General features: G+C 46.5%; 7 protein-coding genes across 7 annotated transcripts; 2 read left to right on the top strand and 5 right to left on the bottom strand.

Moving 5' to 3' along the window:
• Positions 1-3,092: 3,092 nt before the first annotated feature.
• EAH_00037080 (hypothetical protein, conserved) lies at positions 3,093-8,357 on the top strand (the record flags this gene model as incomplete). The annotated part of the gene is made up of 2 exons (XM_013392039.1): positions 3,093-8,076; positions 8,308-8,357. 2 exons carry the CDS (start codon positions 3,093-3,095, stop codon positions 8,355-8,357), a joined length of 5,034 nt encoding a protein of 1,677 aa, XP_013247493.1.
• Positions 8,358-9,197: 840 nt separating this feature from the next.
• On the bottom strand, positions 9,198-11,750 carry EAH_00037070 (hypothetical protein, conserved; the record flags this gene model as incomplete). Its single annotated transcript, XM_013392038.1, has 1 exon — positions 9,198-11,750. One exon carries the CDS (start codon positions 11,748-11,750, stop codon positions 9,198-9,200), a length of 2,553 nt encoding a protein of 850 aa, XP_013247492.1.
• Positions 11,751-14,068: 2,318 nt separating this feature from the next.
• On the top strand, positions 14,069-17,690 carry EAH_00037060 (hypothetical protein, conserved; the record flags this gene model as incomplete). The annotated part of the gene is made up of 8 exons (XM_013392037.1): positions 14,069-14,705; positions 14,993-15,099; positions 15,290-15,512; positions 15,818-16,039; positions 16,550-16,652; positions 16,911-17,019; positions 17,153-17,238; positions 17,639-17,690. 8 exons carry the CDS (start codon positions 14,069-14,071, stop codon positions 17,688-17,690), a joined length of 1,539 nt encoding a protein of 512 aa, XP_013247491.1.
• Positions 17,691-17,963: 273 nt separating this feature from the next.
• Positions 17,964-18,882, bottom strand: EAH_00037050 (hypothetical protein, conserved; the record flags this gene model as incomplete). The annotated part of the gene is made up of 8 exons (XM_013392036.1): positions 17,964-18,068; positions 18,126-18,188; positions 18,247-18,309; positions 18,369-18,428; positions 18,483-18,511; positions 18,570-18,663; positions 18,774-18,778; positions 18,837-18,882. 8 exons carry the CDS (start codon positions 18,880-18,882, stop codon positions 17,964-17,966), a joined length of 465 nt encoding a protein of 154 aa, XP_013247490.1.
• Positions 18,883-19,645: 763 nt separating this feature from the next.
• Positions 19,646-21,720, bottom strand: EAH_00037040 (vacuolar (H+)-ATPase G subunit domain-containing protein, putative; the record flags this gene model as incomplete). Its single annotated transcript, XM_013392035.1, has 5 exons — positions 19,646-19,832; positions 20,321-20,503; positions 20,603-20,663; positions 20,850-21,004; positions 21,254-21,720. 5 exons carry the CDS (start codon positions 21,718-21,720, stop codon positions 19,646-19,648), a joined length of 1,053 nt encoding a protein of 350 aa, XP_013247489.1.
• Positions 21,721-21,745: 25 nt separating this feature from the next.
• EAH_00037030 (hypothetical protein) lies at positions 21,746-22,246 on the bottom strand (the record flags this gene model as incomplete). The annotated part of the gene is made up of 1 exon (XM_013392034.1): positions 21,746-22,246. One exon carries the CDS (start codon positions 22,244-22,246, stop codon positions 21,746-21,748), a length of 501 nt encoding a protein of 166 aa, XP_013247488.1.
• Positions 22,247-24,436: 2,190 nt separating this feature from the next.
• Positions 24,437-26,506, bottom strand: EAH_00037020 (polynucleotide kinase-3'-phosphatase, putative; the record flags this gene model as incomplete). Its single annotated transcript, XM_013392033.1, has 2 exons — positions 24,437-25,801; positions 26,069-26,506. 2 exons carry the CDS (start codon positions 26,504-26,506, stop codon positions 24,437-24,439), a joined length of 1,803 nt encoding a protein of 600 aa, XP_013247487.1.
• Between the last annotated feature and the right edge of the window lie 994 nt (positions 26,507-27,500).

Genomic DNA, 27,500 nt, shown 5'->3' with positions numbered 1-27,500 from the left:
GATACTAAAGGCTTCGATTATATAGAAAACAAACAAAACAAGATAAAATAAACAAAATAATTTTAATAAAAGACAACAGATATAATAAAAGAAAATTAAAGAGATCGACTGAGACTGAAGAATACAAACAAAAAACTGAAAAAACGAAGGTAAGATTAAAAAGAAGACAAAAAGATGTTTAGAAGCAAAAGAAATAAAATAATAAACAAAAAATGAAGAGGATATTCATAGTAGAATGAAGAGAGAAACGAAAGAAAGAGAAAGAAATAATACACAAAGAGAAAAACAAAACAACGCAAACAAACAAACGAACAAACAAAATAAATAAATAAATAAACAGATTAAATAAATAAACAAACAAAATGAATAAACAAACGAACCAAAAAAATAAACAATCAAATAGAATAATTAAACAAATAAATAAACATATTTAAAAAATAAATAAATAAATAAATAAATAACAAAGAATTACATCTACTGTTTGAATTCTCAGTTCGATGGAGGCGGTGAGAGGATGCGGCTGGCGTAGGCCGACGAATTTAATTCTCTTGTCTCGCAGTAAGTCGCTGAACACAAAATAAATAAATAAATAAATAAATATAAATAAATATAAATAAATTATTGTTTACACTATTCTAGTTTATTCATTTATTAATTAGCTTATTTATTTATTTATTTATTTATTTATTTATTTATGTGTATATTTTATTTATTTGTTTCCTATTTTTCTATCTATTTATTGTTTATATTTATTTATTTATCTGACGAAACAAATCAAATTTATTTATCGATTTGTTAAATTTATTTATCGTTTTATTTAACATATTTATTTATTTATTTATATTTAATAAGTAAATATAATAAATAAATATAATTAACAGATATAACTAATACATACAAATAATAAATAGAGTTGATAGATTGAATTAATATATAGAAATACTATAAATAACAAATACAAATAAATAATTAGGCTGAATGATCCTCAAGAAAAAGAGTAAAAGAGTCATCAATAATAAATAACAATAAATAAATATAAGTAATAATAAATAAATATAAATAATAATAAATAAATATAATTAATAAGAAAAGTAATATATTTACTTTCTAAGGATATATCCAACAGTATAATCTTCGAGATAAAGAGTAAAAGTTCCGCACAGAGGAAATCGCAGGTCTGGATTCCACTCAACTCTGAACGAACAAAAGCAAAAAATTAAGTTTATTTATTTTGTTTTAATTCTTTTGTCTTTATTTACTGAATTAAAACGAATGTTTGTTCAGTTATTTATACCTGATAGACGTACGTAATCACATATATACAATATATATATTTGCAATATATATACATACATAATGCGTATATTATATATATGTATATATACATATATAACATAAATATATATATTTATGTTAGGCGGCCTTATATTTATTGATAATTTGATGATTCGAGAGAAAAAGAAAGAAGGAGAGGCATCAGTCGAAGTGCGGAGGCGAAATTACAGAAGAAAACAAAGAGATCAGGAGAAGAGAGAAAGAAATTCAAAATTAAAGGAGAAACAAAGAAGAAAAAAATGAACAAATACAAAATATATAAAGATAAACCCACATACATATAAAAACCTATCAACAATTCATGTACTTGAAAAAATAGAAAAAGGAAAAAAGATGAAACGAAAAGAGTATATCAGACTTCTCAGCTTGAAAAAAGCAGTAAAATACAAATAGAATAAATACAACAAACAAACAACAACAAAAAACAAACAACAAACAACAAAAAACAAACAACAGCAACACCAACTGCAAACGATAGCTAAGAAGAAATATCGACGGACTTGTGAACGCCTGGGGGAAGCTCCAGAATATCCGCTGCATCGGGTCGGTTGACAGAAGAGGATTGTTTGGACATTTTGTTGGAGTTGAGGGGAAAAAGAGGAGAAAACCCAAGAACAACAACAGCAGAAATGAAGAAGATAAGAGGAAAGAAAGCAATATACCGTTGAGTTGCAGGCAGCTCTAGCGCCTTTGGGTCTGTTATAATGAAGAAAAGAAATTAATGCAGCTAATAGTAGACATAATATTGCAGAATGAAGAAGAAAAAAGCAGAAAAAAGAAACGAAATCCTCTGCCTGATTTCAGGTGTACAGTCAGCTCCCTATTTGCATAAATCCGAGGAGGTGAGGAGGAAATGAAGAGGAGAAGAACTTATTTTTGAGATTTAAAAAGGCATTTCTGCTTAATAAAGAGAATTTAAGAGAATAAGTGAAGAAGCAGAAAAGAAGAAAAACCCTCAAAGGCGAGATATTCCATTGGAGGTTATTTCAACTCTTCTCTATGAATCTCCCAACAATTATTCTTTTCTGCATCTTTAAAAAGCAGAATTATGAATTAAAACAACTCTTTTATTCTGTTTCATCCAAACAAAACCCAAAAAACTTCAGCCTTTATCTTCCTTTCTTCTTCTTCGCATGCATGCAATTAACTGCAGGTGGCTGAGAGGGAGCTCCATCAGATCCATTTGTTTGCGGCGTTAATTTTAAATTAATTGTATAATCAATATTAATATTTTTGTCTAAATATTTCTATTTTCATTAATTTATTTATTCTTTTTTCACTCTATTGCATGCATGCAGCGCCTCCCCTGGTGCTCCTATAGCCATAGAGATAAACCACCTTACCATCACCCCCTGTTAAGCCCTCATCTCGCCCCCCTTGACTATACATTTTCTTTCTTTGTTTATTTCTTCGTTCAAAGTTTATTTTATTCTTTTTTTCATTGATTTCTTCTGGTGATTGAGACAAAGAGGCGTTCTCAAGCTGCAGCCGCCCCTCTTTTCTTTTTTCGTCTTTTTCTCCTTTGTGGAGTCGGCTGCAGCGTGTGTTTGTCTTTGTGAGATATTCATTGTTGCTGTTGCTGCATCAATAATTTCTTAATTTTTTTAGCTGTTTAATTAAAAGGGTTTTCTTTTTGCTTTAATTAAATACGCTGTCTTCTGCTCTTTCTTTAAGTGTGTCTCTTGCCTCTATTAAATGCTTTTTATATTTTATTTTGTTCTTCTTCTGCTGACTTTCTCTGCAAAAGAAGAAAAAAGATGTGCCCACAGCACCACCGCTTTCACAGCCCTCCCCCGCTTCCTTCCTCTTACTTCGGCTCAGCTGCCTATACAGTCGCTGAGTCGCAACAGCAACAGCAGCAGCAACAGCTCCAGCAGAAGCAGCAGCTGCTGCTGCAGAAGCAGCAGCTGCTGCTGCAGCAGCAGCAGCTGCTGCATCAGCAGCGGCAGCAGAGGTTTCCCTCCAGCGTTTCATCTTCTTTACCTCCTTCTAAATCTCTTATTTCGGGTATTAACACCGAGGGGCCCCTCCACGAGACTGCTGCATCCATCAGCAGTTTACTTACAAACAAAGAAGAAAGAGAGGCAACAACTGAAGAAGAAAGAAGAAATAGAGAAGCTGCTCTCTTATCTTCTTCTTCTCTTTGGAGCTCCACTCTGCTGTACCCATCAACAAAACCAGACAGCAAGGCGCTGCACTCGGGGCCTCAGGGCCCCGTCCCCCTTCTGCCTGCTGCACCACTCAGCAGCAGCAGCAGCAGCAGCAGCAGCAGCGGATGGAAGGGCCTCTCTTCCAGCAGCAGCTTCCTCCCTACCGTATCAACAGCAGCAAGCCTTTGCACTCAGCAGGAACTGGATCTGCAGCAGCAGCAGCTTTTGCTGCAGCAGCAGCAGCAGCAGCAGCAGCTTCCTCTTTCCTCCTTTTCTCGTAAGCCCCTCAGTGGTGTTTCGTCAGGGTTGAGGGGCCCCTCTCCCTTTCGTTCTGTACATACATCAGGGGCCCCTGCTGCTGCATCTGCTGCAGCTTTAAAACCCTCATTGTCTTCTTCTTTTTCTTCTTCTTCGCTTCTAGACAGCAGCAGCAACAGAGGTAACGGGGGCCCCCAGAAGAAGCGCTTGTCTTTCTCTTATTCTCAAGACAGCAATAAATTACCTTTTAAGCTGTACGTACACCGAAACAAACACACCACCCCCAGCAGCAGCAGCAGCAGCAGCAGCAGCAGCAGCAGCGGGGTTGGCGGTCTCTCCTCGTCTATACCCTGGAGGAAGACAGAGACGCTGAGCAGCAGCAGCAGAGCAAGGGGGGCCCTCACTTCTTCTTTATTAGAGCGCTCAGAGGGCCCCTCTGCTGCTGCTGGGGGCCCCTTAACCTCGTCTCACCGTCTTTACTCACCTTATTTAGAAACCCCGAACGCTGTTGCAGGAGCTTCCTCTCTATATGCAGCAGCAGATACAACAACAACAGCAACAGCAGCAGCAGCAGCAGCAGATGCTGCTGCTGCTGCTGCTGCACCTTTGTTAAAGCCTTTAGGGCCCCCCTCTTCGTCTTTTGCCTTAGAACCTTCGTCTTCTACTTCTGCGGGGCCCTCTTCTTCATCCTTTTCGTCTTTTTCGTCTTTTTCATCTCTTTCACCTCCGCATTTCTCTGATTTTGCTTCTTTAGGTCCAATTATTAAACCCCCCGAGGGCCGCTCAGCTGCAGCTTCTTCTTCACAAATTCTCAGCTCTTCATCTTCTTTAATAACCCCTTTGTCTTCATCTCCTTTAACAACTCATTTGTCTTCATCTTCTTCTTTAGCAGCTCCTACCTCTTATTCGTTTGAAGCGCAGGGGAGGCCTCTTCTCTCGTCTGCATCTCCTCAGAAGCATTTACGTTGGTCACCGCAACAGCAGCAGCAGCAGCAGCAGCAACGGCAACAGGTGCAGCAGCAGCTGCTGCTGAAGCAGCAGCAGCAGCAACGGCATCAGTTGCAGCAGCAGCAGCAGCAACTGCTGCAGTCTCAGTTGCAGCTGCAGCTGGCCGATGAGGTGTATCGACAGGGAAAACATTTTCACTCGCCTTTTGAATTTAACTCTTCTGCTGCTTCTTCATATTCAGCACTGCATCCACAAGGAGGCCTCAGTTCTGCTGCTGCTGCTGCTGCTGCTGCTGCTGTTCCTGCTGCTGCTGCTGGTTTTGGGGTAGAGAGAGAGAAGCAGTTATTCGCTTTGTCTTCTGCTGCTGCTGCTGCTGCTGCTGCTGCATGCAATTCAAGCGATCCAACTCCAATTCGCCCCCTTCCACGTTTGCTGCAGCTGCAGCAGCAGCAGGAGCAGCAGCAACAGCAACAGCAGCAGCAGGAAGAAGAGTGTGAGAAAGAAACATCTTCTGCTGCTTTATTTTCTTCATTAGGCGATGGTTTGGGGTGTACGTCCAGCGTATTATTTTCTCGGGGGTATTCGTTCGCAGATTATTTAGTAGAGTTGTTTTCAGATGCAACAAAAATATCCTCAAAAGAAGTCTTGCCTTGTGTTCTTACCCTGGCCTCTGCTGCTCAGGGCCTTCCTTCATTGGCTTGGTGCTGCGCAGCAGCAGCAGCAGCAGCACGAAAAACAGCAGCAGCAGCAACACCAGCAGAAGCAGAAGCAGAAGCAGCAGCAGCAGCAGCAGCAGCAGAGGTGCAGCAGGAAACAGCATATACACCAGGGGGCCCTTCGCCTTCTTCTAATCAACTCTGTCTGAAGGATCGCGCGTTGCTGCTTCTCTTAAATACTTTCTTCAGTACATACACCTTAAAGTCAGCTCAACTCAAGCCCAGCAGCAAACAACACAACCCCTACAAACCAAAACACCGAGCAGCAGCTGCAGCAGCAGCAACAACAGCAGCAGCAGCAGCAGCAGAGGAAGAAGAAGAAGAAGAAGAAGAAGAAGAAGACACAGGGCCTTCTGTAGTCGTGCTGCATCTCTCAGCTCGACAGAACAGCAAACAAGTTTGTGTGCAGCTGCAGCGGAGACCCAACGCCAACCTCCATTCTGCTGCTGCTGCTGCTGCTGCTGCTGCTCCTGCTGCAGCAGCAGCAGAAGCAACTGAAGGTAATGAAGATGATAGAAAGATGCAGCGAACAAAACGAATTTCTCTCGCTGCCTGCAGCTCCCTCGCCCTCGCCATCTCCGCCCTTGAGGGCATTGGCTCTGATGCTGCTGCTGCTGCTCCTGCTGTTGCTGCTGCTGCTCCTGCTGTTGCTGCTCCTGCTGCTGCTGGGCGTCATCTGTGTTATTCTCCGCTGCTGCGTTGGCTGTGGCGCGAAATTGAAGAGCGAAGAGACGAAGCGATGCCCTTCGATGTTTCTTCTCTCTTACTTGCAAGGACAGCTTCCTGCAGCAGCTGCAGCAGCAGCTGCAGCAGCAGCACCAACAGCGGCAGCAGCAGCAGCATGAGCAGCAGCAGCAGCAGCAGGAGTGGAGATTTGCTGCTGCTGCTGCCTCCACGTGAAGGGCTTCGTCAATGGCTGCACTGCTGCAGCCCGGATATATCTGCGTTGCTGCTGCTGTCTCTTGCATCTTTGTCTTCTTCTTTTTCGTGTGTCTGTTCACCTGCTGATTCTTCTTCTTTGTGTTTATCTTCATCTTCTTCTTCACTCTCCTCTTGCTGCTCTTCTGCAAAGCTGAAGGCCTTCACCCTCTCGCTGCTGCATGCAACAGCCCCGCTGCTGCTGCAGTGTTCTGCTGTTGGTGTTGCTGCTTGGTGGCGGTCGTTTGCTTCCATTCAAACTTCTTTTACTTCCTTTCATACGTTGCTGCTGCCAGCAGCAGCAGCAGCACTTTGCTGCTGCATCGATGATATCCCTCTAGGCGCGCCCCTCACAGACATCGTCTGGGCAGCCACAGCAACAGGGGCCTTTAGCCTTCAGCATACAACAACAACAACCAGCAGCAGCAGCAGCAGCAGCAGCAGCAGCAGGCTGTGTGAGTTGCTGCCTCGAGCTGCCCGTGCAGTGCTGCACCACTTGGAGGCATTCAAAGTAGAAGAAATTTGCCTTATCGCTTGCTGCTGCGCTCTCTATGCAAAAGGGTATCCAGGGGCCACACCCAGCAGCAGCAGCAGCAGCAGCAGCAGCAGCAGCAGCAGAGAGTGGAGTTATGGGGGCGTGAGAGTGCCTCTAGAGTTTAAACAAGGAGTAGAAGATCTGAAGGCTTATTGTCTTCTCGCTGCAGCCAAACTCGCAGACACAGGACCCACTTTGCTGCTCGGCGAAGCAGACAGCAGCAGCAGCAGCAGCAACAGCAGCAACAGCAGCAGCGGCGTTAATGAACAAAACAAAGATGAGTCTCTTGCTGCAACTCCACAAAAATACAAACAACGCAAAGGAGCCGCTAACAGACAAACAGAAACAGAGAGAGAGACAAAGACAGAGAAGCAAATACAAATAGAAACAGAAGTCTTAGCACGCGAGCTGCTGAGGGTTTTGCTGCTTCGGTTTAACCCCGAGGCATTCTCTTCGAAGGCTAATCGGCTTTGTCGTTTTGCACAATATCTCCTCCACACAAATCCATATCCTAATCAGCAGCTTAAGCTGCAGCAACGCATGCATGCAAACAGCAGCAGCAGTTTGGGTGGATTGTTCGTTGACGACACTGCAGCATCTGCTGCAGCAGCAGCAGCAGGTGCTGCTGCTGCTGCTGGTTCGCTCTCATTAGGCGACTTAATGGAGGAAGGGGGCTCAGGTAGCTCCACCAGAGAATCAACAGAAGCAGCAACAACAGCAGCAGCAGCAGCAGCAGAGTCAGAAGCAGCAGCAGCTGCTGCTGGTCGTGGATGGGGTTTTAATTTGTGGGGTTTGTTCAAATCCAACGCCGGCGGCGTAATTCAAAGGAGGCGAAAATTAACGACCTCAACTGCAGCAGCAGAATCAGCAGCAGCAGCAGCAGCAGCAGCAGCAGCAGCAGCAGAAGGGGAAAGAGAGAAGATGAGTAGCAAGGAGAAAAACAAAGAGGACCGCAGGGCGTTTGTCTCGCCTAAAGAAGAAGAAGGAGAGACAAACAGCAGACAAAACACCAGCAAAACAAACAACAAACAAAACAACAAACAAAACGAAGAAGAAAAAAACAAGCAAAACAGAAAAGAAAGAATACGACAAAGGCTGTGGCCGTGGGCCTCCGCTGGAGAGGGGAGTAGAATAGATGTAGTCGAGAGTGAAGAAGAAGACGAAGAAGAAGAAAAAGAAAAAGAAGAAGAAGTAATATCATTGACAGAACATTCAGGTGTACATACACCTCAAAACGAAGACACAGAAATGTGGGGCGATTTATTTATTCCTCCTCCTTCCACTTTTAATTCTTTGCATCCTTTTGGGCCGGACCTTGTTCAAACAAACAAAATAAACAAAACAAATAAATTAAATAAATTAGATCAATCAAACCGCACGAAACAAACACAAAAAAGCAATCAATTCTTCTACAACTTCGCTGGTTTTGCGTGGAGGGCTTTTGTAGGTTTTGTTTTTATTATTTTGTTTTCTTTTGTATTCTCTTTTGAGTCTTAATATTCTTTTTTCTTCTTCCTCCCCTCGTTTATTCATTTATTTAATTATTTATTTAATTTGCTTGTTTCTTTGCTTGTCTGTGTGTCTGTCTTTATGTGAACAACTCAATTCTTCGATTTAATTTATTTATTTCTTTTTTCTTTTTATTTTATTTCGCCCCAACTAACGCCGGCGTTCATAGGCTGGAAAAGTTTTTTTTCAATAAGACGCCTGAATATTAAAATTTATTTGTTTTTTATATTAAATAGATATATATATTTATAAGTAAATAAATAAATAGGTAGTAAATGCCTACTGTCTTACTTATTTATATGTTTTCTAATTCAAAGATTTAAAATTTTTTTGTTTTTGTCTCGAATTTCCCCCGACGCAAACATCGAGGCGGCCCCCCTCCCCAAAGAAGATCTTTATCATATTTATAAAAGATATATATTTATATATATGTATATATATATATATATTTAATATTCTATTTATTATAATATATGTATATATATATAGGTATGATTTAATGCATGCCATCATATACAAATGCACGTCAATAGATATTGTCATAGATGAATAAAAGTACATCGACATATACAGGCATACATATAAATATATATGCATTTTTAATATATATATATATATATATATATATAGATGCTGCACTGTAGATACATTATGGAAATACTATTCAGCAGATATTTCCTAGATGTATTACCGACACATCCTAAAAGTACAAAAGATATGCAACTGCAAAAAATATATACGCAAGCATAAAATGCATATATAATATATATTATATATTATATATATTTATATATATTATGTATACTATATATATATATATTGATAATTTTATGCACATGTTTGTGCTGCGTGTACGAATGCGTTTATGGTGTGCCCGAATGCATTTAGAATGGAGACGAGTTTTTTCATTTTTGTTTGCATTGCGAGTTTTCGAGTTGTTCGATATCCTTCGCCATAGGCGGGATCTTTGTCTCTCTCCATCTCTGCTAGTCTTCTGTTTACTACTTTTAATTCATATTCAGTTACGTAGAGATCGTACTCAGTACGAAAAACACTCAAAGACCTTTCTTCTGCTTCCTCTTCGTCTCTTTTACCTCCATTCTCTTCTTCTATTTCTTGCTGCTGTTCAAATAGCGTTGAATATGCATTTCCTGCTGTTGTCTTTAATTGGGGTGTATGGACACCTTCTTCGGATTCTTCATTTAAATGCAAGTCTTTATTAGAAACTGAAAAGGCTTCGTTCGCCTCTTGTTCGTTTTCTGAAAGAATCTGAGGTGTACGGGCAGATGCCTCCTTTTGTGATGCTGTTTCTGCGTCTTTAATTTCATCTTTTTCCTCCTTTTCTTCTTCTTGTTCTTCTTGTTCGCTTCTCTCAAGTCGTAGACTGCGAACAGCTTGCAAGAAGGCACGTGTTTCTTTTAATCCGTCTATCTCTTTGTTTCCTGGGTTTGTTTTGGGTTTAATTCCTCTTTTAAGAAGCTGTCTCATGATATTTTCTCTCTTTTTCTGCAATGTTTCCACCTTTACTTGCAAAGCACAGGCTAAGATGCAGTTGCAAAGGCCTTCTTCTGCTGCCAGATCAATCTTCATAGACTCACATCCATCTGAATCCAGCCAGATAAATGCATGCAGCAATTCATGCACTAAATGCCCCTCTAAAAGAGCCTCAGGCAAACCACGCGAAAGCAAAATCCTTTGAACAACATGATACGTTCGGCTAGGCTGTATCGTATGCTTTGTTTTTGTTGTTACTGCTGCTGTCGTTGCTGCTGTTGCTGTTGTTGCTGTCCTTGACTCCGTTGTTATGGGTGTTGTTGGGGTTGTCATAGAGGTGGTTTTCTGTATTGTATCAGTTTCTTTTATTTTTTCTTTTCTTTCCTTTTCTTCTTCAAAAGAAACAGCAGGAAACGTCAAAGCCCTCGTTTCACACCGCCCGTAGATATTGGAGACCCCAGCAGCCCTCGCCAGCTGCATGTGCCATACGGGCATAACATCGAAAGGCAGCTGCTGCACTTCTTCTGCGCTGTTGCTGCGCATGCAGAGCCTTTCTTTTTCTTCTTTTTTGTTGCTGTTGCTGCTGCTGTTGCTGCTGCTTCCTTCTTTTATATACTGCGACGTCCGGGTGAGCTCCTCCTCTGTAGGGATGTAGCTGAGTTGTACAGTGCATGCATCTTGTTGGTTAAAGGCGCGGCTGAGGGCTTCTAGACAAGAGCGAACCGCAGGCTGTCTATGAGGGGCTACGAGGCGATTTGTAAATTGAAGTTCAAATAAACTCCGCAGCAGCTGCCTTGCTTTCAGCAGCTGCTGCTGCAGCGAGCTTTCATCTGCTATTGGGTTTATCAGGCGGCACTGGCCGCATGCAGACAAGCCCCCAAAGTTTAATAAGGGGGGAGAACAGAGCGGCTTCCCTTCAGCCCCTATATACAAGAAGGGAACTGCCTTCTTGCAGCAGGAGTTGCACTGAGGCAGAGATCTGCATGCTTCGCAGAATAAAACTTTCGGCCATGTGGAAATGTAATTCTTCGTGCGGCGCAGTACTCCATTGCAGTACGTACACCGGAATAACAAAGAGCCCGTCGATATTATATTCATCTCCTTTGGAGACTCCACCTCACACCAACCCACTAAGCAAGGCTCGCGGGGCTGCGAACTCTGCGCAACAGAATTGAATACAACAGAATCAACTGCAAAAGGAGGCGCAATAACTACTGATGCTGCTGCTCCTGTTGCTCTTGCTGCTTGTGCTGCTCCTGCTGCTGGTGTAGCAGTGGCTGCTGCTGCAGGAGCAGCTGTTGCGTCATGTGCGGCTCTGGGGCGTCTAGCGGGGCTGTAAACAGTCGAGTCTTCAGGCAGGAGGTACTGCTCAATTTCGCTACTATGAGGCAGGCGGGGGGCTGAGGCCGTGCGTTGCAGCCGCCGTTCTGCTGCTTGTTGAGGACTCCACGCTATAAAAGAAGGGCCTTGGCGGGAGGGATCGACGAAAGTAATGGACTGCTGCCTCGAAGGAGAAGGAGAAGAATCAGGAGAAGGGGAACACGCAGAAACTGATGAGACAGATGAAAGAGAAGGAGTACGAGAACCACAGGGAGAGGCAGCAGAGGAGGCAGGGAGAGAATTGCAGTCGCGATTTCGTGAATAATAAGCGAAATTTGAACGAGGGGGGGCAGCGTGAGAGGGTCGACTTATATTATTGATGCCGCTGCTGCTCGCACCTCTAGGCAATTGCTTTTGCCGAGTGTGCAGACTTGCAAGCAGCATTTGATCGGATAAAGAAGGACTAGAATGACGGAGAGGAGGAACAGAAACCGAAACACTGCCTCCTCGTCTTCCCGGCGGTTCCTCCGCCCCGGGGTGGTAGCCAGTAGAATTCGACTGCCCCATGTCAACAGAAAACCCTAAAAGAGTTTAAACTAAATTTAAAAGGAATATTTTTATGAAAAACAATCTATTTACATTCCCGTTGACTGCACCTTCGAGCCGCCCGCCGCCGTTCAAGTGCTAGTCGGTCGATCGTCGCGGATGCCGCAACTTCGAAAACGAACAGGGAACGGGGAGTTATTCGAACTGATTATTCGAAAAGATGGATTTAATTTGCATTTTAAGTGTATTAAATCTATTATATTATCTATTATATTATAATAATTTAGACTTCTTTCATCGTAGTTTCCTCCGCATTCTTTTGCGAGATTTCGCACTGGGAGCGGACTGGCACCGGCGGTCGCAGGCCGGGATGATGATGGCCTGTTGACAGCTGAAATGCGAAAAATCTACAGTCAATAATTATAAATCTGGAACGTTATTATTTGTTTTCCCTAAAAGGGCTAAAGCGGTTTTCATTACCTCCTGAGTGCCTTCAGTCACCTTGTGTGGCCCGAGAAGAGGCGGAAAAGGACCAGACCGTTGTTCGCTCTGAAACCACTCAATTGAGGAAACGGAATAACACCTCAAACAAAACGCAAATACAGCATAAACAAAACCATACGCCGTAAATAAAGCCATTGTCAATCTAGTAGGTAGTCAAATGAGCCACCTGTTTTGTCTTCTCTCGTAACAAAAATTCAATTTCACTGAGCAGCAATTCTCCCGGCAATATCCATGTAAAGTTTTATCAAATATCACACTAACAACTACATTTAAAAGTCCGTTTGTCCCCTAGAGGGGGAGAAAGAAGAATAGATATGCAGTTTCAGACCAGTAGATCTATATATTTATCTCAAGTCAGAGAGCGAAGAAATTCAACAAAAGGAAATCGTACCGAATATGAAACACCAACAAAAAGGGTGAAGGATCAGAGAGCCCATATGCCCTATATATATGTAGAGACAATTTCATTCTTGCTGCGTCTCTATAGACGGACGGTCTGGCGAATCCGTGTAATCAAAATTTAATGAAAAAAACGGAGGGCGAAGGCCCCAATGAACGGCTTTTCCCCATAATAAACCTTGTATTTCACAATAATACAGGCAAGTATAAATTCCTTTTCTGTAGACAAAACCCGTTCGATTTGCAACGAGAGAAATGAGTCAAAGCGCGTTGCAGTTGCGCGAAGTTCATGTCTCATTCAGCGACAGAATATACATCCCCCTCATCCTTATTAGGCCATTATTTATTTCCCTCTTTAACCAAAAACAAGAAAAGTTGGTGGGTATTCCCTTTTACGTAAATAGAAAACAAAACGCAGGAGATGTGAGTACAACTACGCATCCCTAATGACAATTGAATGTCCGGTGAGGAGCAAACTGGAAGAGAGAAGCCTGAGGACTGCAGGAAGAAGTCTTCAAGCTCAGTAATAATGTATTTAATTATGCAAGCAACGCTTCAGAGTTCATAACCAAAGTCCGAAATGGCATTCCTGGAATTGCTGAAAGAGGGGAGCTAGAAAACGAACGCCGCCCCTGATGCGGGAAGGCCAACGAACAAACAAACCCGAACAGTCAAATAAAGTTCTATTTCAGTTAAATACACCGCTGTAAGAGGGGATTCAATTCTTCCCCTTCTTATGTTGGATGGCAGACGGAAGAAGCGACGAATTCCATTCCCTTTAAAGGGGCGTGAAGTTGGTTCACGAACAGAAATATTCACAAGCCACCGAACATAAGCATATACGCATATCTGTCCTTTTGCTACAACCTCCAGGAATAAATAAGAGGAACTGATCATACACCAAAATATGAAAAATATTCGCAGTAGACACTACCCGACCGAGAAAATGGAGGGACCTTGACGCCTCACCACCACGCGATGGCAAGGGACCTTCAGTAATAAACGCCTGAAAGCCTTCAAAAACTTCAACATCATTTTAATATTAAAGTTAATTTTATTATTTCATTTGGCTTATCTTTGAGGCTACTGCCATTTTCCACACCGTTGGCGTAGGCCAGCGCCTGTCTGTTGTCTTACCTACCATTCAACTTTCTCTGGCAGCCAATTATATATTAACCAAGCTCGTTTATTTAGCTGATTTCGCGCATTTAATTGCATTTAATTGCAACTGAATTAGGAAATAGAGAACATCTCCGCAAATAACCTGAACGAGTTTCACACTGCCCCACTTGGAGGCCCCATTTGTTGCTAGAAGGCCGCATCGGCGGCGTCGAGCAGCCCGAGGTCAGCGTGTGGCCCCTCTTCGGAAGCGCCATTAAAATTAACAATGTTTAGCTTTTCTTTTATTGATTTTTAGATGTAAGGCAATGAACCAAATGCTTCTTCACAAGTTTTTACTATCGAATCCCTGCGTCGGCGAAGCCGCTGCTTCCGGGCTGTTGCTGCCTGCGTTCAACCGCCCAGTCGAGAATCTTCTCTTAGCAGAAGTCCGAGGGTGTTGCATCAAAAGGCGTCTGCCTTTTTGTCTGTGTGCTCATTTTTGGACTCATTTGGGTAGAGAATGCAGAGGGAAAGGGTCGACGCCTACCCGGGTCTGGCCGCCTCTGCAGCTTCCTCTGCGGCCTTCTTCTCCTCGTGTATCTCCCTGCAGTGTGCAGCAGCGGCATTTCGCAGTTGAGACGACTGGGGCGCCTCTTGAGGAGACGCATGCGGCGTCCAGGGGCCCTCAGGCGACGCGAGAAAACACCAGAAGGGACACACAAAAGAGGCAGATACGAACGAGGAAGGGGGGACGGGGGCCGAGGGCTGCGACGGATCCGCAGCAGCTCCAGCCTGCGTCTTCAACCTGCGGCTTTAGTTATTCGAATTTCGTCCGCAAGTGCTCCGAGTGGCTGACAGAAAGGCAGCTGGAGCGTGTAGCAGTTCGCCTCAAGGCGTACAAGGGGCTCAAGAAGACCCCCCGGCCACAGAACAAACTCGCCGTAGTTCGAGATATCGGGAAGATTGTCCCGAGTATGTTTATGGCGTCCATGTGAAATGGTGTTTTAGCCCTTAAGTTATTCGATCATTCGAGGGGTGTGTAGTTAAAGCCCTTAAAGACGGTCTTCTACCCCGTTACATATCGTCCCCAGTATCTTTATGAAGCTCATTGGAAGTGGTATTTTATCGTTTAACATGAATCGGCATGGTCATGGTGTTTTGTTAATGAATAGGAGAAAAGAAGGCGGGACTGCTGTGAGCCGGTGTCGCTTCGCTTTGCTTCGCATTGTGCCTGTTTGGTGATTTGCCTCTGTTTGCAGCGGAGCACCGCGGGGAGTTGATGAGGCTTCTGGCCGCCAGTTTGGACGTCGTAGACCCTCATCACTTTCTACGTCTCTCGAAAGCATCTTCAGACCGCATTGCCTCTGTACGTACGGCGCGATAAGTACTCACCGTGCAGCGCCTGTTCCCTGCATTGAGGCCAATGAAGGGGATAGCCTACCTCAATAAGGAGTCCTGTGTGGGGGGGCTGAGTCGGGTTGCTGTGACTGAGAGAGTGCAACAGAAGCAGATGTCTTCATGCTGCATGAGATTTGCCTGCGTTGTGCCGCACGCAGCAAGACGACGTAGGCGATGGGATGCCGCAGTCCATCATGGGCGACTATACGGTGGGGGCAGAGCTCCTGCGTTCTCAGTCAAATCGAAACAAAGCCCAGCAACGGACATCTACGGCCTTTGCTGAAGATGAATTCCAACGCCATTTTCACCCCGGAGATCCTCAGTACCCGCAGAGGGAGATTGCCTTGAGACCCCCAACACCAACGCGCTTGACAGAGGCAAGTAAAGGAAAACCTCTCAGCAACCCCTGAACTGTTTTAGACAAAACAGACAGAGAGACGGTGGGGGCGGCGAGCCACACAGACTGATTGCATCGCTGCAACACCCGATGTGGCATGCAAACGCAGAAACGAATTGGGGAGTTCGTTGTTGATTGGCAAGACCCATCCATCCCCGAACCCGGCAGCAGGTCCAAGAACCTTGTCTTCCTCTCCAACCTACCCCATGCTCCAAGGCATATCCTCACAGACGTTATTTGCAAGGTCCGTTTCCAACATTTTATTTTTTTAGGCCTGTTCTGCTTGCAGGAGAGGGCTTGGAAGTGCACACGATGAAGCGTCTGGTCTTCAACGCTGTCGCATCTGCGCTGCAGGCGTTTTCGGGCTGTGGGAAAATCCAACGGCTGGAAATATTTGATGACCGTCTGCGGACTCTGGATCAAACGGAGGACGTGAGTCGCATTGCTTTAGCTGCTCTGGCATGTCAGAATGCTCCAAAAATGCGGCCACATTATGCACCTGAGAGCTCGCGTCCGTGTCACTGATTGCGCTTGATCAGAATACACTTCAAGCCAAGGGGGAACAAGCCGTTAGCGGCAAACTAGAGAGACGGTTCTCCCCCATCTTCGCTCTAGCTGGTAAGATTATACACGTCGGGGAGTTGAGCAGAGTTCCACCAGCGGGTAGCAGAAGGCATTTCGCATGCTTGAAGTCATTCACACGCCACTTCCCTTTTCAATGCGTCCACATTCCTGGCTTTCGTTTCCGCTCTCTACAGAATTCAGCTCAGCTCAAGAGAAACAAAATGCATGCAGCACTTACCTTCGCACGTTCGGGGTGCCTTGCGTTGACCGGCTGGTGTACCCCGAGGATGCTGCAGTGAAGACAACGCTCATTGCAACAAACTTGCCCTTCATACTTACCCCTGATGGTAGGAAAACGCATCGCACCATTGCTTCAATGACCTGGTCAAATGCTGGCCAGCATACGCCAACTTTTCGTGAATGGCGTTTTCCCCATGCTGTGCTTTTGCTGCCGCAGAAATTGCCCGCATACTATCATTTGCACTGGTCCACGAAGCCGCGCCTACGTGCGATTATCCTGGGGTTTGCCGTATCCGAATGACAAACCCAAAGTTGTTCGGGTACGAACAACTACTTGTCGAAGCTCGTTCAGACGCAGCGGAACCGTTCTTTTTGTTGCCGTTGCACAGAAAAGTGCCTATCACTGATGCTGTTGCCGATACCTTAAGATCTGACTGCAGCGGTGGTAGGGAGGATAGGTTGTTGCCGAGAGGAAAAACAGAAGCAAGCAGTTCGTCATCGTTGGGATGCAGTTTGAAGAGCGACACAGGCAAAATCCTCCCGAATAAGGTCAGTAGAGCAAGCATGAATGGTTGCAGACCGGGTCCATCGGCATTCGCAGTTGGCAGGAACGGCTTCTCAGACATCGTTTCTGCCACAGCGGACGGGAGCGTCTTTATTCCATCCATTGGCGGGCCAGAGACAGACGTAAGTGTGGAGCGCACTAAATATCTTTAGTAGGGAAATTTGTAGAAGCTGAAGACTGTGGTGGCAGTTGCATCCCTTAGTGTCTAAGTACCGGAGTTGTGCTTCTTTCGCTGCGCTTGTTTTGACGGTTCAGGAGGAAGAGGAAGATCTCCAAAATGCAGGCAAAGTGTCTTGTTTTCCTGGGGAAAGGTTCGACCTAGGCCGCCACGTAGTGAAGAAGTGCGTTGCCGTCACAAAACGACTGCCGTCTTCTGTGTTACCGTGGCATTTCTCATCCTGAAACCGTCTCTGCGATCATCTCCATGGCTTCTACCTGTGCGTTGTTCGGTGCAGGGTTTTGATGAATCGCTTGGTCCTAAATAACGATGGCTTATTTGTTTTGCGCTTTGCATCCTTTGAGGCGGCGGAAGCGGCCGTGCGCAGGTGCAGGGGAGCTGTAATCTACGATTCGAAGGCAATGTTGCTATTCTCCCCTCGGCGATGCGTCTTTCACAGCGGTAAACATCGCTCGTTTTGCTGGCTACGTAGGGCTAAAGTCAGTGTAGCTCTGTCTTCCTACTGCCCTGTTCCTCTTGAACATATTTGCATAGGCTTGAAGTGCGTTTGACTGAATTTGCAGGTCAACTAGTAGACTTTGTGATACCAGAGGGCAACTTCGCTGCGGAATCTAAGCATGTTTTTGCACATGCGTAGCAGGTTCAAATATTCATGTGCTAGAAGCTTCGCAGTATTCACGGACACACAAGTGCACCGGTGCACTGTGAAAGGGAATCGTTCGGAGTCCTTTTCTTGTCGCAGCGTGTGCTAACACAGTAGCTTCGTCAACTGACAACACGGTAGACAACGAAACCTCGAAGTAACGGAATAGTACTTCAAGGGGAGTCCCAAGCAGCAGTTACAACAACTGTGCTCAAGTCCCAGGAAATAGTTATTCAGTTTTTTGGTCAGAGGATCTGGGGGGTTCTTCCACCAGCCAGAAACATGGGGATGAGGACGATCGACAGGAGGAAGAACACGCCTCCAATTGAGCCACACCAGAACAGAGAGACCTGAATTCTAGTGATAACGGACGGCTCATAAACTGACGTTCATTTGCTGGCACCTACCGTTATAAACGTGGTCCACCAAGGTACCGGAGCGGTTACTTCGCAAGTTGTAGACATGTTTATCTGTTGTGCCGTTGTTGAATAGACAGGGGCTCGAATGGAAGGGTTATGTGGGACTCACCATTACGGTTCCGGCAGCCATCCAAATAAAACCAAGGGCGAGGAGAGAGATTTCAAACCACAACTGAGGATGCAGGAATTGAACATTTATTTGCTAGGTGAAAAGACAGATAATCGCCCTACAGCAGCTGGGAAGCCGAGTTGTTTCTTCATCCTGTCAGCAGCGTAAGTCGCTGGTAAGCTCTGCGCGTATTTTCTTCACCGTTGCTTTATGCAGTAGGAACTTGAGGAGCTTACGAGCATAATGGCCCCGACGAGCCAGAGATCTGAATTACGCGGATTCTGGCATGTTTGCGCAATGCAGGACAAGTATTCTGGACTTACTTAGTGGAACGTCACATGGTTTCATGAAGTTTGTGGCGACGACTGCGGCAAAGTACAGGGCCGTTGCCCCTGATACGGCGGTTATAATTGTCGCCTGGAGGATAACAGAGATGCAGAAGATTTATTGCATATCCTCCCACAGCAGCAATGGTTGGGCAATTCCTGTGAGGGATTGGCCAATCGTTGGGATCGTGACAGTCTTACCGCATCTGAAGGTAAAAGCATTGATAAACAAGTTTCTAGAGCTCAAAGGACAAAACAGCTTACATTTGAAGGTTTCGACTTTAGCCTTCGCTCCAGATGGATCCCTCATCTTCGGAAGTTTTGTATAGGATCCAATGGTAATTCCGAACAGAAACGCGCGATAAAGGAACCGTGCAAAAAGTGAAGGAGGAAGTCGCGCTTAACTTAGCCAAATGTGACGAGGCGGGGTGCAGCTGACATACTGCGAAAGTTCAGGTGTCGGTACACCGGATGCAGCAGGCTCACTATTGCGTGGCACTTTTTTGAAAAAACGAATTTTGAGCCTACCCCCGCCCAGCATTTTATCGGGGTAATTTTACTATTTTAAGCAGATGTTTTGTGTTTCTTTGCTCTTCCCTTTCGGCGTTGTTGTCCATTTCATTCGTAGCCACTTCATCCGAACGTCGCAACGCGAATGGCATTGCGCTGTGTGCAAAACGCAGATTGGTTATGCAGAAAATGCCCGTTCAACAGGCCGTAATCTAAAGGCTTTTGTCCCTAAACTAGCTACACGAAGCAGTAACACACCTGCAGAGCGGAGCGTAAATACCGTGAGTACGCAGGATCTGTAATCATCCTACTTTCTAGGTGTTTGTAGTCACTCTACTTAAGAGAAAAATGACTAACAGACGCTTTCCTCTAAATCCTCGGTATTTCCAAAGCCTGCAAGTATACTTGCAACGAAGAAAACTTCGAAACTATGTAGCCAAGAAAGGTCGTTACAAAAATTTCCGCTCCAGAGCAAATCTGGCGGAAATAGTGTGCTGCGTTGCGGCGCAGGCACGCGAAATAGACAAGTAATCCCAAAAGCTTCGCTAGGAAAACAGCCGTGCTTAAAGTATTTCTGACAGCTTGCCTCCTTGTACCTTCAGAGTGGTCTGGTTCGAAACAAGCAGAGGCGACCGAATACATCTGCGTCGCATATGTCTGCCTCCGGAGCAACGATGCGCAAACTCGATTCTGACTTGAGAAGAAAAGCTCTCGCGGTCCTTGTGATGCTGGCCACTCTTCACCACGACCCTAATTCGAAGCAGGACGCTTGCAAACACATATGCCACGACGAATTGGCATCTTGAGGTGACTAAGACGATCCCGCAACACAGGAAACGGTCTCACGGGGACTATTGATCTTCTGTTAGAAGGGGAAGGAGTGCATGAGCGCATCGTCCTTGTTTTGCTTTTTCACATAAAGGCAACTGCAACCACACAAAACTACCCCGCTTGCAGAAGCACATTTTAGCATTTTGCATACATGGTAAGAACGCCAACTGATGGATGTTCCTGCTGAATTGCAGGGAACCAATAGGGCAACTTCACAGCAAACGTATTCAGTCACTAGGACCCCTTCGTGTTGTAGTGCCTATCCGAGAAAGCAACCGCAAGTGGTCTGAATACTTTGCATGGCAGACGAAAAGCGTCCAAGCGGGGAAGGCGTCTCCAGTTCGTCGAAATCAATATAAACTTCTTCCTCTTCCTTAAGCGTGCGATCGCCCAAGATTGTAGCATACAATTTTTCTTGTTCTGGTGAGCTATTGTCGACCGCCGGGTATTCGAGTGCATCCACATCCCAGGAGAAGTCTGAAACATGCGTCGCCCGTTTGCCCTTGGCCCTACGTTCTGCTAGCATTCTACGCTCCGACGGGAAGCTTTTAGCTTGGCTCTTCCGAAGGAAGTTCGGCGGATTCTTCCTCCTAAAATGCAAACCGAACCGGCATGCAAATGCCTTGATGCTTGTAGGCACATACTAAGGACTGTGGACTCGAGATGGATTTGTGCAAAGGCTAACTTACAAATTTTGCAAAGCGCCCCGGCGATCTGCAGCTAGTGATGTATCCACGTTAAGGACGTGACCTGCAAAATAATAAACAAGCTTGGAGGAGTGTAGTCGGATGATCAATCGTCCTAGATCCAAGCCTAAATTTCTGCATTGCATTGTACAAGCGAATGCAACCCACGAGCCGAAATTATTATTGAACGCCTCTGCGACGGCACACTAACAGGGCAGATGTATCTTTCATAAGCACCTCATCGACGCACCCACGCATAAAGAGACGGAAGCTTCCATACGCTCGGAGGCACGCTCGAGAATCTGGCGCATTCGGTTATCCTCTTCAAGCGTTGCCTCGCGGATGGCGTCTTCCCCACCGTTCCCTTCTTGTTCATCTTTCAACGCCTCCGCTTCAAGCTCACATCTGCACGCGCACATGCCGAAGAACTAGGCGCAGGCTCTGGAAGGACAAAAGCGTTAAACCATGCAAAATGCGCCGGTGAACAACATCGATATACGGAACAACACAGATAAACAGAAATGGGGAGAGGAGGGGGCAGCCAATGCTCAAGAACTGTGTGTGCCTGTTTCCCGAACGTGTGGTACATGATTTCAGTGGGTAATATAGTAGAGATGGCGAAACAGTGGTGAATAAGTGCGAACTGCAATGCACCTGAGAGCTTGAATTTCTGCTTCAGCTTCTTCACGAGCTCTCTGCATCAATAGCTCGTGCTCTCCTCTTGCCCGTTCGACGATTCTCTTTGCCTGATTAGTGGCTTTTTGAAGCAACTGCATTACTTCCGTCTCCGACTCCGCACTCGAAGAGTTGGCGTGCTGGGCCGGATGGTGCAGAATGTGCGGGAAATGGAGATGGCGCAAGTGAAGAGGAAGATGCAGAGAATGGTCAGCGGTGCCCTCCTGGCCAGCGGTTCCTTGCCCTGAAGATGTGTGATGAGTAGTGTGAAATCGCTGCCGTAAGCCGTGGAAACCTCTCTTTGCATGATCCGTCTCTGTTGAGACGGCCCCCTCGTTTGACTGCTTCCCCCCGCTGGATGCCTTTCCCAGTCTTCCCTCTCCATTTTGCGCTGTCTGGTGTCCTCCTTGATCTCTCGATGAGGTTTTGCTGCTGTCCGACCTCATCTTCGGCATGACTTTGGTTGAGAGACTAGAGATAGTCCGCCTGAAAAGCGGTAGTGTGAAATCGCTGCCGTAAGCCGTGGAAACCTCTCTTTGCATGATCCGTCTCTGTTGAGACGGCCCCCTCGTTTGACTGCTTCCCCCCGCTGGATGCCTTTCCCAGTCTTCCCTCTCCATTTTGCGCTGTCTGGTGTCCTCCTTGATCTCTCGATGAGGTTTTGCTGCTGTCCGACCTCATCTTCGGCATGACTTTGGTTGAGAGACTAGAGATAGTCCGCCTGAAAAGCGAAGGCCGCGCCTCCATCGCGGTAGTGGGTGATGCCCCGTGAGCAGCTGCAGGGACGAGGACGACGCATTTAGACTGTCTCCCACCCTCCCTCGAGTCACACTGCTCATCCTTTTGTTCGCCTAACAAACTCAGGTGATCCCTCGATACCGGCTGCTGACCTGGGTTTGCTGCCGCTGCTGCTGAGTCCTGGGGTGCATTTTGGCTGGCCTTCGACCGGCCCCGTCTGAGCCAGAAGGGCATCTTTGCAGATGAATATCTTCTCCTCAAGTCTGCGCGAACATCCGCCTACTCTCCCTAGAGAAAAACCACACAAAACGGCTGTAGACCGGACCGCTGCCAGTTGTTGGGTAGTCTGGGGAACCCCCAGGCTACATATTGCGCTTGAGTTCGTTAAAAGAAAACAAAATGCGTCTAAAATGCCAAAAGGAGAAAGAATGAAGGGGTTACGAAGCTGCTCCGCGGCGCTCCTCTGTCGTATCTGGTTTGCACGTCGTCCTCGCTTCAGCACTACATATTAGCATACCTCGAGGGGGGCATGATTAAGCATACGAGCGCACCCCGCTGCTAAACGTTATCGACACCTCACGGATACTATTCTATTGATTCAGAAAACAGCCTCCTTTCGCTGAGGCAAAAAATTCACAAATAGAAGAACATCTTCGGCTTCTTTCGCAGCCTCTCACACGGGCTAACCAGACGGACGGCTTGTGGCTTTGGCGGGGCCACCAGGCGGCAGCCTGTGGAAGTTAACATGAATTAGTTTTCCAGTCTATTGAATTTTCCTTTTTAATATGCATCTCTCTTGACAACCCTAAGAAGAAACGAACTTCGTTAGAGGCCCTCACGACCGCCCACAGGACGTTCGCTTCCTGGTCAGCGTAGAGGAACACTGTTGTCAGACTTTGGCACGGAAGAAGCAGCATCAGTTTTGGTGTTTCTTTGCTATCTTTACATTTCTATTGCTGTCCAGTGGTGCACTGAGTCTGAAGGGCAGACCTGACGAAATATCTTCGCAACCCGGGGGGATAAACATGCACGTTTTAAACATCACATCACCCCTGATGTTCGTTGATTCTGGCTGGCCGCGAATATACCTCACTCCCATTGCATTAACGTTGGTATGTGCACATCATCTCTACACATACGAGTGGTGGCTGTCCGGCTGCGTCTAGAACCGACATACCAGCCGCGTGGAGAAGGGACGTTGGTGCACTAAGGTCGATGAAGTGTAATGCGAAACAGAATATAGTACTGATATGTTGTCTGTTTCTCGTCCACTACCGGCAGTCTGTCTTTTCTAGCTGCAACTGGGATCTCCCTCAAATGCATGCCATCCCCATCACAACAGCATCTAACTTCTGTGGTGGTTTTCGACGTAGGTGGAAAGGGAGAAAATTCGTTACGAACAACTCCTATATTCGGCAACGGCTCCTCTGCTACGTCTGCGGATGGATGTTGATGTTCAGTGAAGTGTTCTATGCTTATTGAACCCAACTGTATACGAACTGCCAGAGAGCTGCTGCGCAATGTCTGGGGAGCTGCTGCTGATTTGGCCCCCAGGTTTACCTATGGCTGAAGAACATTAGTTTAGTTTTTTTGGGGAGATGAATCTTCATTGTGTGCTGCATTACAAATTTTTTGGGGAGACGAGCCTTCATCGTGTGCAGCATTCCTAAACCCAATCGTACTCAGCGCTCCTCTACCGGCCCAATACATACGCGATATGATGCGATGCCACTCCTGTAATTGTAGCAGGCAACAGCTGCAGTATGTGAAAGTTCAACTAATCAATCAGGAGACTGCCAGTAACGAGATCGAAAAGTCTCCCGCAGTACTTCAGTCCTAACCACTTGACTTATCACTTCATTGGAACCCACTTGAATCATGAACGGCTGCATACGTGCCGCCTCAAACCACATAACATTACTGTGTCTTGTGCTGCGAGCAGCTGCTTCATTCTTTATCGTCCATCTACAGCTTAGCGCGGTGTACACACAAAAACCGACGGCGACAGTGTCGTCAACGCACTGCACATTAAAAAGGCGTACATTTTCCAGCTGCCTTCATCGGTTACTCACTGCCATTAACATTGGATCCGCATGCATGCAGGGAAGAAACTGACAGTTTCCTTTGTTGCTTGTGAGTCATTTGAGTTTGGCAGGGCACAACAAACCTGAATCACTTCGAAACGAAGCGAGGCTTGAAGTAGTGGACGCAATAACCACTAGGACAAACAAGCATCATGACCATACGCCAAAAACAAATATCACATGCAAAATAAACAACAACCCCACCATAAACACCACAAGCAAACACCATAAGCAACATGAAGCCTCCACTTTCACGATCTCCACAGTGTTGTTTACTGCGCGCACGGAGAGAGTGATGGAGTTTACTTCGAGATGTTTTAGAGAATGATTATGCGTTGAATTAATCTAAAAAGGAGCCAAAAATGCATCTCTCTTCCTCAGAACAGAAGTCATCATACAGCACAAAGTCTGTTGACACATCTTTGTGTATTTCCACTTGGGTGAATCCCTCCTCCACTGTCGGGTGCTCCACATTTGCATAAAATGTATTCACCACAACTTTCGGGACCTTTACTGCACGATATCTAGACACGGAAGACGAACTCGGTGCGCTTGCCGCCCTCTTCTTGCTGTTGCTGTTGTTGCTGCTGCTGCTGCTGTTGCCTTTGCTGTTTCGGAGTGATGCTGCGAGGCTTCTGAAAAGGCCCATGTGTAAACAAACCTCTTTGGGCCATAGCAAGGCGATGCCCTTCACAGTGCATCCCCCTTTCCCGTGTTGTTTGGCGAGTTGAATGAAAGCCTGTCGGTCGTCTTTGGTGGCGTTTTGTCTGTCCACCACGACACTTCTTCCCTCGCGAAGAAGGCGTTCACAGACCTCTAGGCATTTCGCCTTCACTTTCAGGTCGTCCTGCCGCACCACTACGTGCTGAGGGAACAGCCGCTCAACCAGGGTGCTCTTCCCACTTCCAGGTGCCCCTATGAGTATCACCAGCTCTTGGGAGCTATTCTGCTGCTGCTGCGGCTTCTGTTGCTCTTGTTGCTGCTGGTGCTTTTCTGCGTCAGTCTTTGTGTCGCTTCCTCCTCCCTCTTGGGCTGCACTGCAGCTTTGGTGCTGCGAGTCCCCACGATGTGTGCTGTTTCTCAAGAGTTCGACCGGGTCAAAGATAAGCGTTGTGGCATCGTTACCTGTTTTGTCTTTGACGTTCTTCTTGAGCTTCTTGTCCTTCCCAATTACCGGTTGCTGTGCTTCTTCCCCTGCCACTGCCTCTTCTTGCTTTCCTGTTGGTGCCCCTTGCAGTCTGCGAGTCAAAAGCGGCAACGGTGGCGTTGCTTTACCGGCAAAAAATTCCTCAGGGGTGAAAAATCGCATTCCGACGTTTAAAGCAAACTTTAAATCTGCGGCACTGTGGTCACCTGGCCGACCCGCGGAGTCGCCCACAAAGAAGATCCGAGGATACCCCAACGCGGCGCCAACTGTAGAAGAAACAGCAGCCTCCCTAGTGCCTGAGGGGGCATCCACCCCTTGCTGCTGCTGCTGTTCCGGCGGAGACAGATGCTGCTGCACCAGCGGCAACAAATCCCTGAAGATGAAAGCAGCCGATGCTGGTCTGGGTTTCCTGTAGATGTCGTCGCAGCAACACAGGCAGGCGGTGAGTGGCACCTGCAGCTTCTGCTGCACTGCGTCGACTTTCGCCGTCATTTCCACAAGGGAAACATGGCCAAGAGTAACGCCCAACTGATTTGACAAAATAAATATTGAATACCCCTGCAAACCCCAAATATGCAGAACGCACAAAACCCACACCCTTATGAACTTCGAATCCAGCAACAGGTCCCTCGCTTGCTGGTCTACTAAAGAAACGCAGCCCTGAGTTAAGCATGCGCCAGCAATACTAGCCGAATCATGGAAGGCTAGCGCATGTGGGGGGGCACTAAGACGGAGACGCCACCAAGGCGAATCTGTGGAGACCCTTTCTGCCTCCAAAGCAGCAGGGAATTTGTCGGTGCGGTGTGTTCAAAAAACGTATCTCACGTTATCGTGAAGACGGCGTAGGTGTGCGGGTAAATGTTGTTCAAAGCGAAGCACCCAGTCGTTGGCGTTAACAGGAAACTTCTTGCCGCTACGGGTGGTGATGAGGGTCCCATCCAAGTCGAAGATCGCAACGCGACTACAGCTGCATCCTGCTGCCTTCACGCCCTCATCATAAGCAACAGGAGAAGCAACAGAGGCAGGCGTCTTGCAGAGCCTGCAGCAGCTGGGGAGCTGGAAGTACGCCTGCGAGGCCTGCATATTGTGCAGGCGGCAACAGGCTACCCCCCCCTGCGCGTCTGTCCTCGGCTCACATGCGTCATACAACCGATTCGATGAGGCGCCATAGTGACGCCACCAAAGGGAATTGCCCCCAGCCGGGTGCCAGCAAGCAGACGACACCTGGAAATTAGACGGTGCTGCGAGCCGTTTCTTAGACATTCTGTTTGACTACGGCGGCTGGCCTCCCCCTCAGCTAACGGTGACCAACAGGCAGCTTGGAATGCAGACAGAAGATAATGCGAGCTGAAAAACAATCAGATGACTCGCACCCCTCTTCCTCTGCAATGCCGAACTGCACAGGAATGGCAGCCAATCGCTGCCGAGAACCCCCCCGTATCTAAGCAGAGATCCTTTGTCTTTCTGAGAAACAGACAGCCATTGTTGCGGCTTAGTGAAGTGTAAAACAAGCAAATCGCAAAAAGGGCGGAAGAACGCAAACTTTCCAAAAAGGCCGAAGGCTGACCTGGCCCCGCGCGAGAACCCGAAATCGCCAGCACGGGCAAAAGAGCGGGCCCAAACGAAGTTTTTAGCGGCCAATAGGTGAATTGTGCGCAAAACGTTCCTCTATGAATATTTAAACGTGCGGTGAGGCCAAACGGGAAAAATACTGGAGCAGAGCTGTTGCCGCCCGGCTGTCGACCGGTGGTGGGCAGTTCTTGGGACACTTCAATGGTAGAGAGGAGGACGAATAAACTTGCAGGGAAGCAAGAAGAATACCTATTGATTACCCCTCTCTCAATATGCACGTTTTGGCAGCCCCATCACTAGCATTAGTTCTAATTAATGGCAAAAAGCGCCTGCCTCCTTCAAGGACTGCCATCTAATAACCCTTACTCACCCCACAATATATCGCTCACCCGGTTACTTTAAAAAGGACGGAAATTTCTTCTAATTGCCTTCAGCCAGTATCGATCTCCGGATACTGCCATACCCGCCTAGCGATCCCTGGCCGCTAAACCACAAGCATACAATGATGTACGATACCACGTACCGACGCATGTGTACGACAGAAATGTCTGACTCAACCAACAGATGAACCATATCTTCGCCCTTCACCAGGCGTTGCCTTCAATAGGCAAACACCTGCTAATTTACGAGATGCCGACAAAGCGCAAGGTCTCCCCGCCCCTACATATTATATCGCCCCATAGGT

The sequence above is a fragment of the Eimeria acervulina genome, genomic scaffold (assembly GCF_000499425.1).
Source record: "Eimeria acervulina Houghton genomic scaffold, Eah_scaff406, whole genome shotgun sequence".
Taxonomy (NCBI): domain Eukaryota; phylum Apicomplexa; class Conoidasida; order Eucoccidiorida; family Eimeriidae; genus Eimeria; species Eimeria acervulina.
This window is presented reverse-complemented; position numbering and strand designations above follow the sequence as displayed.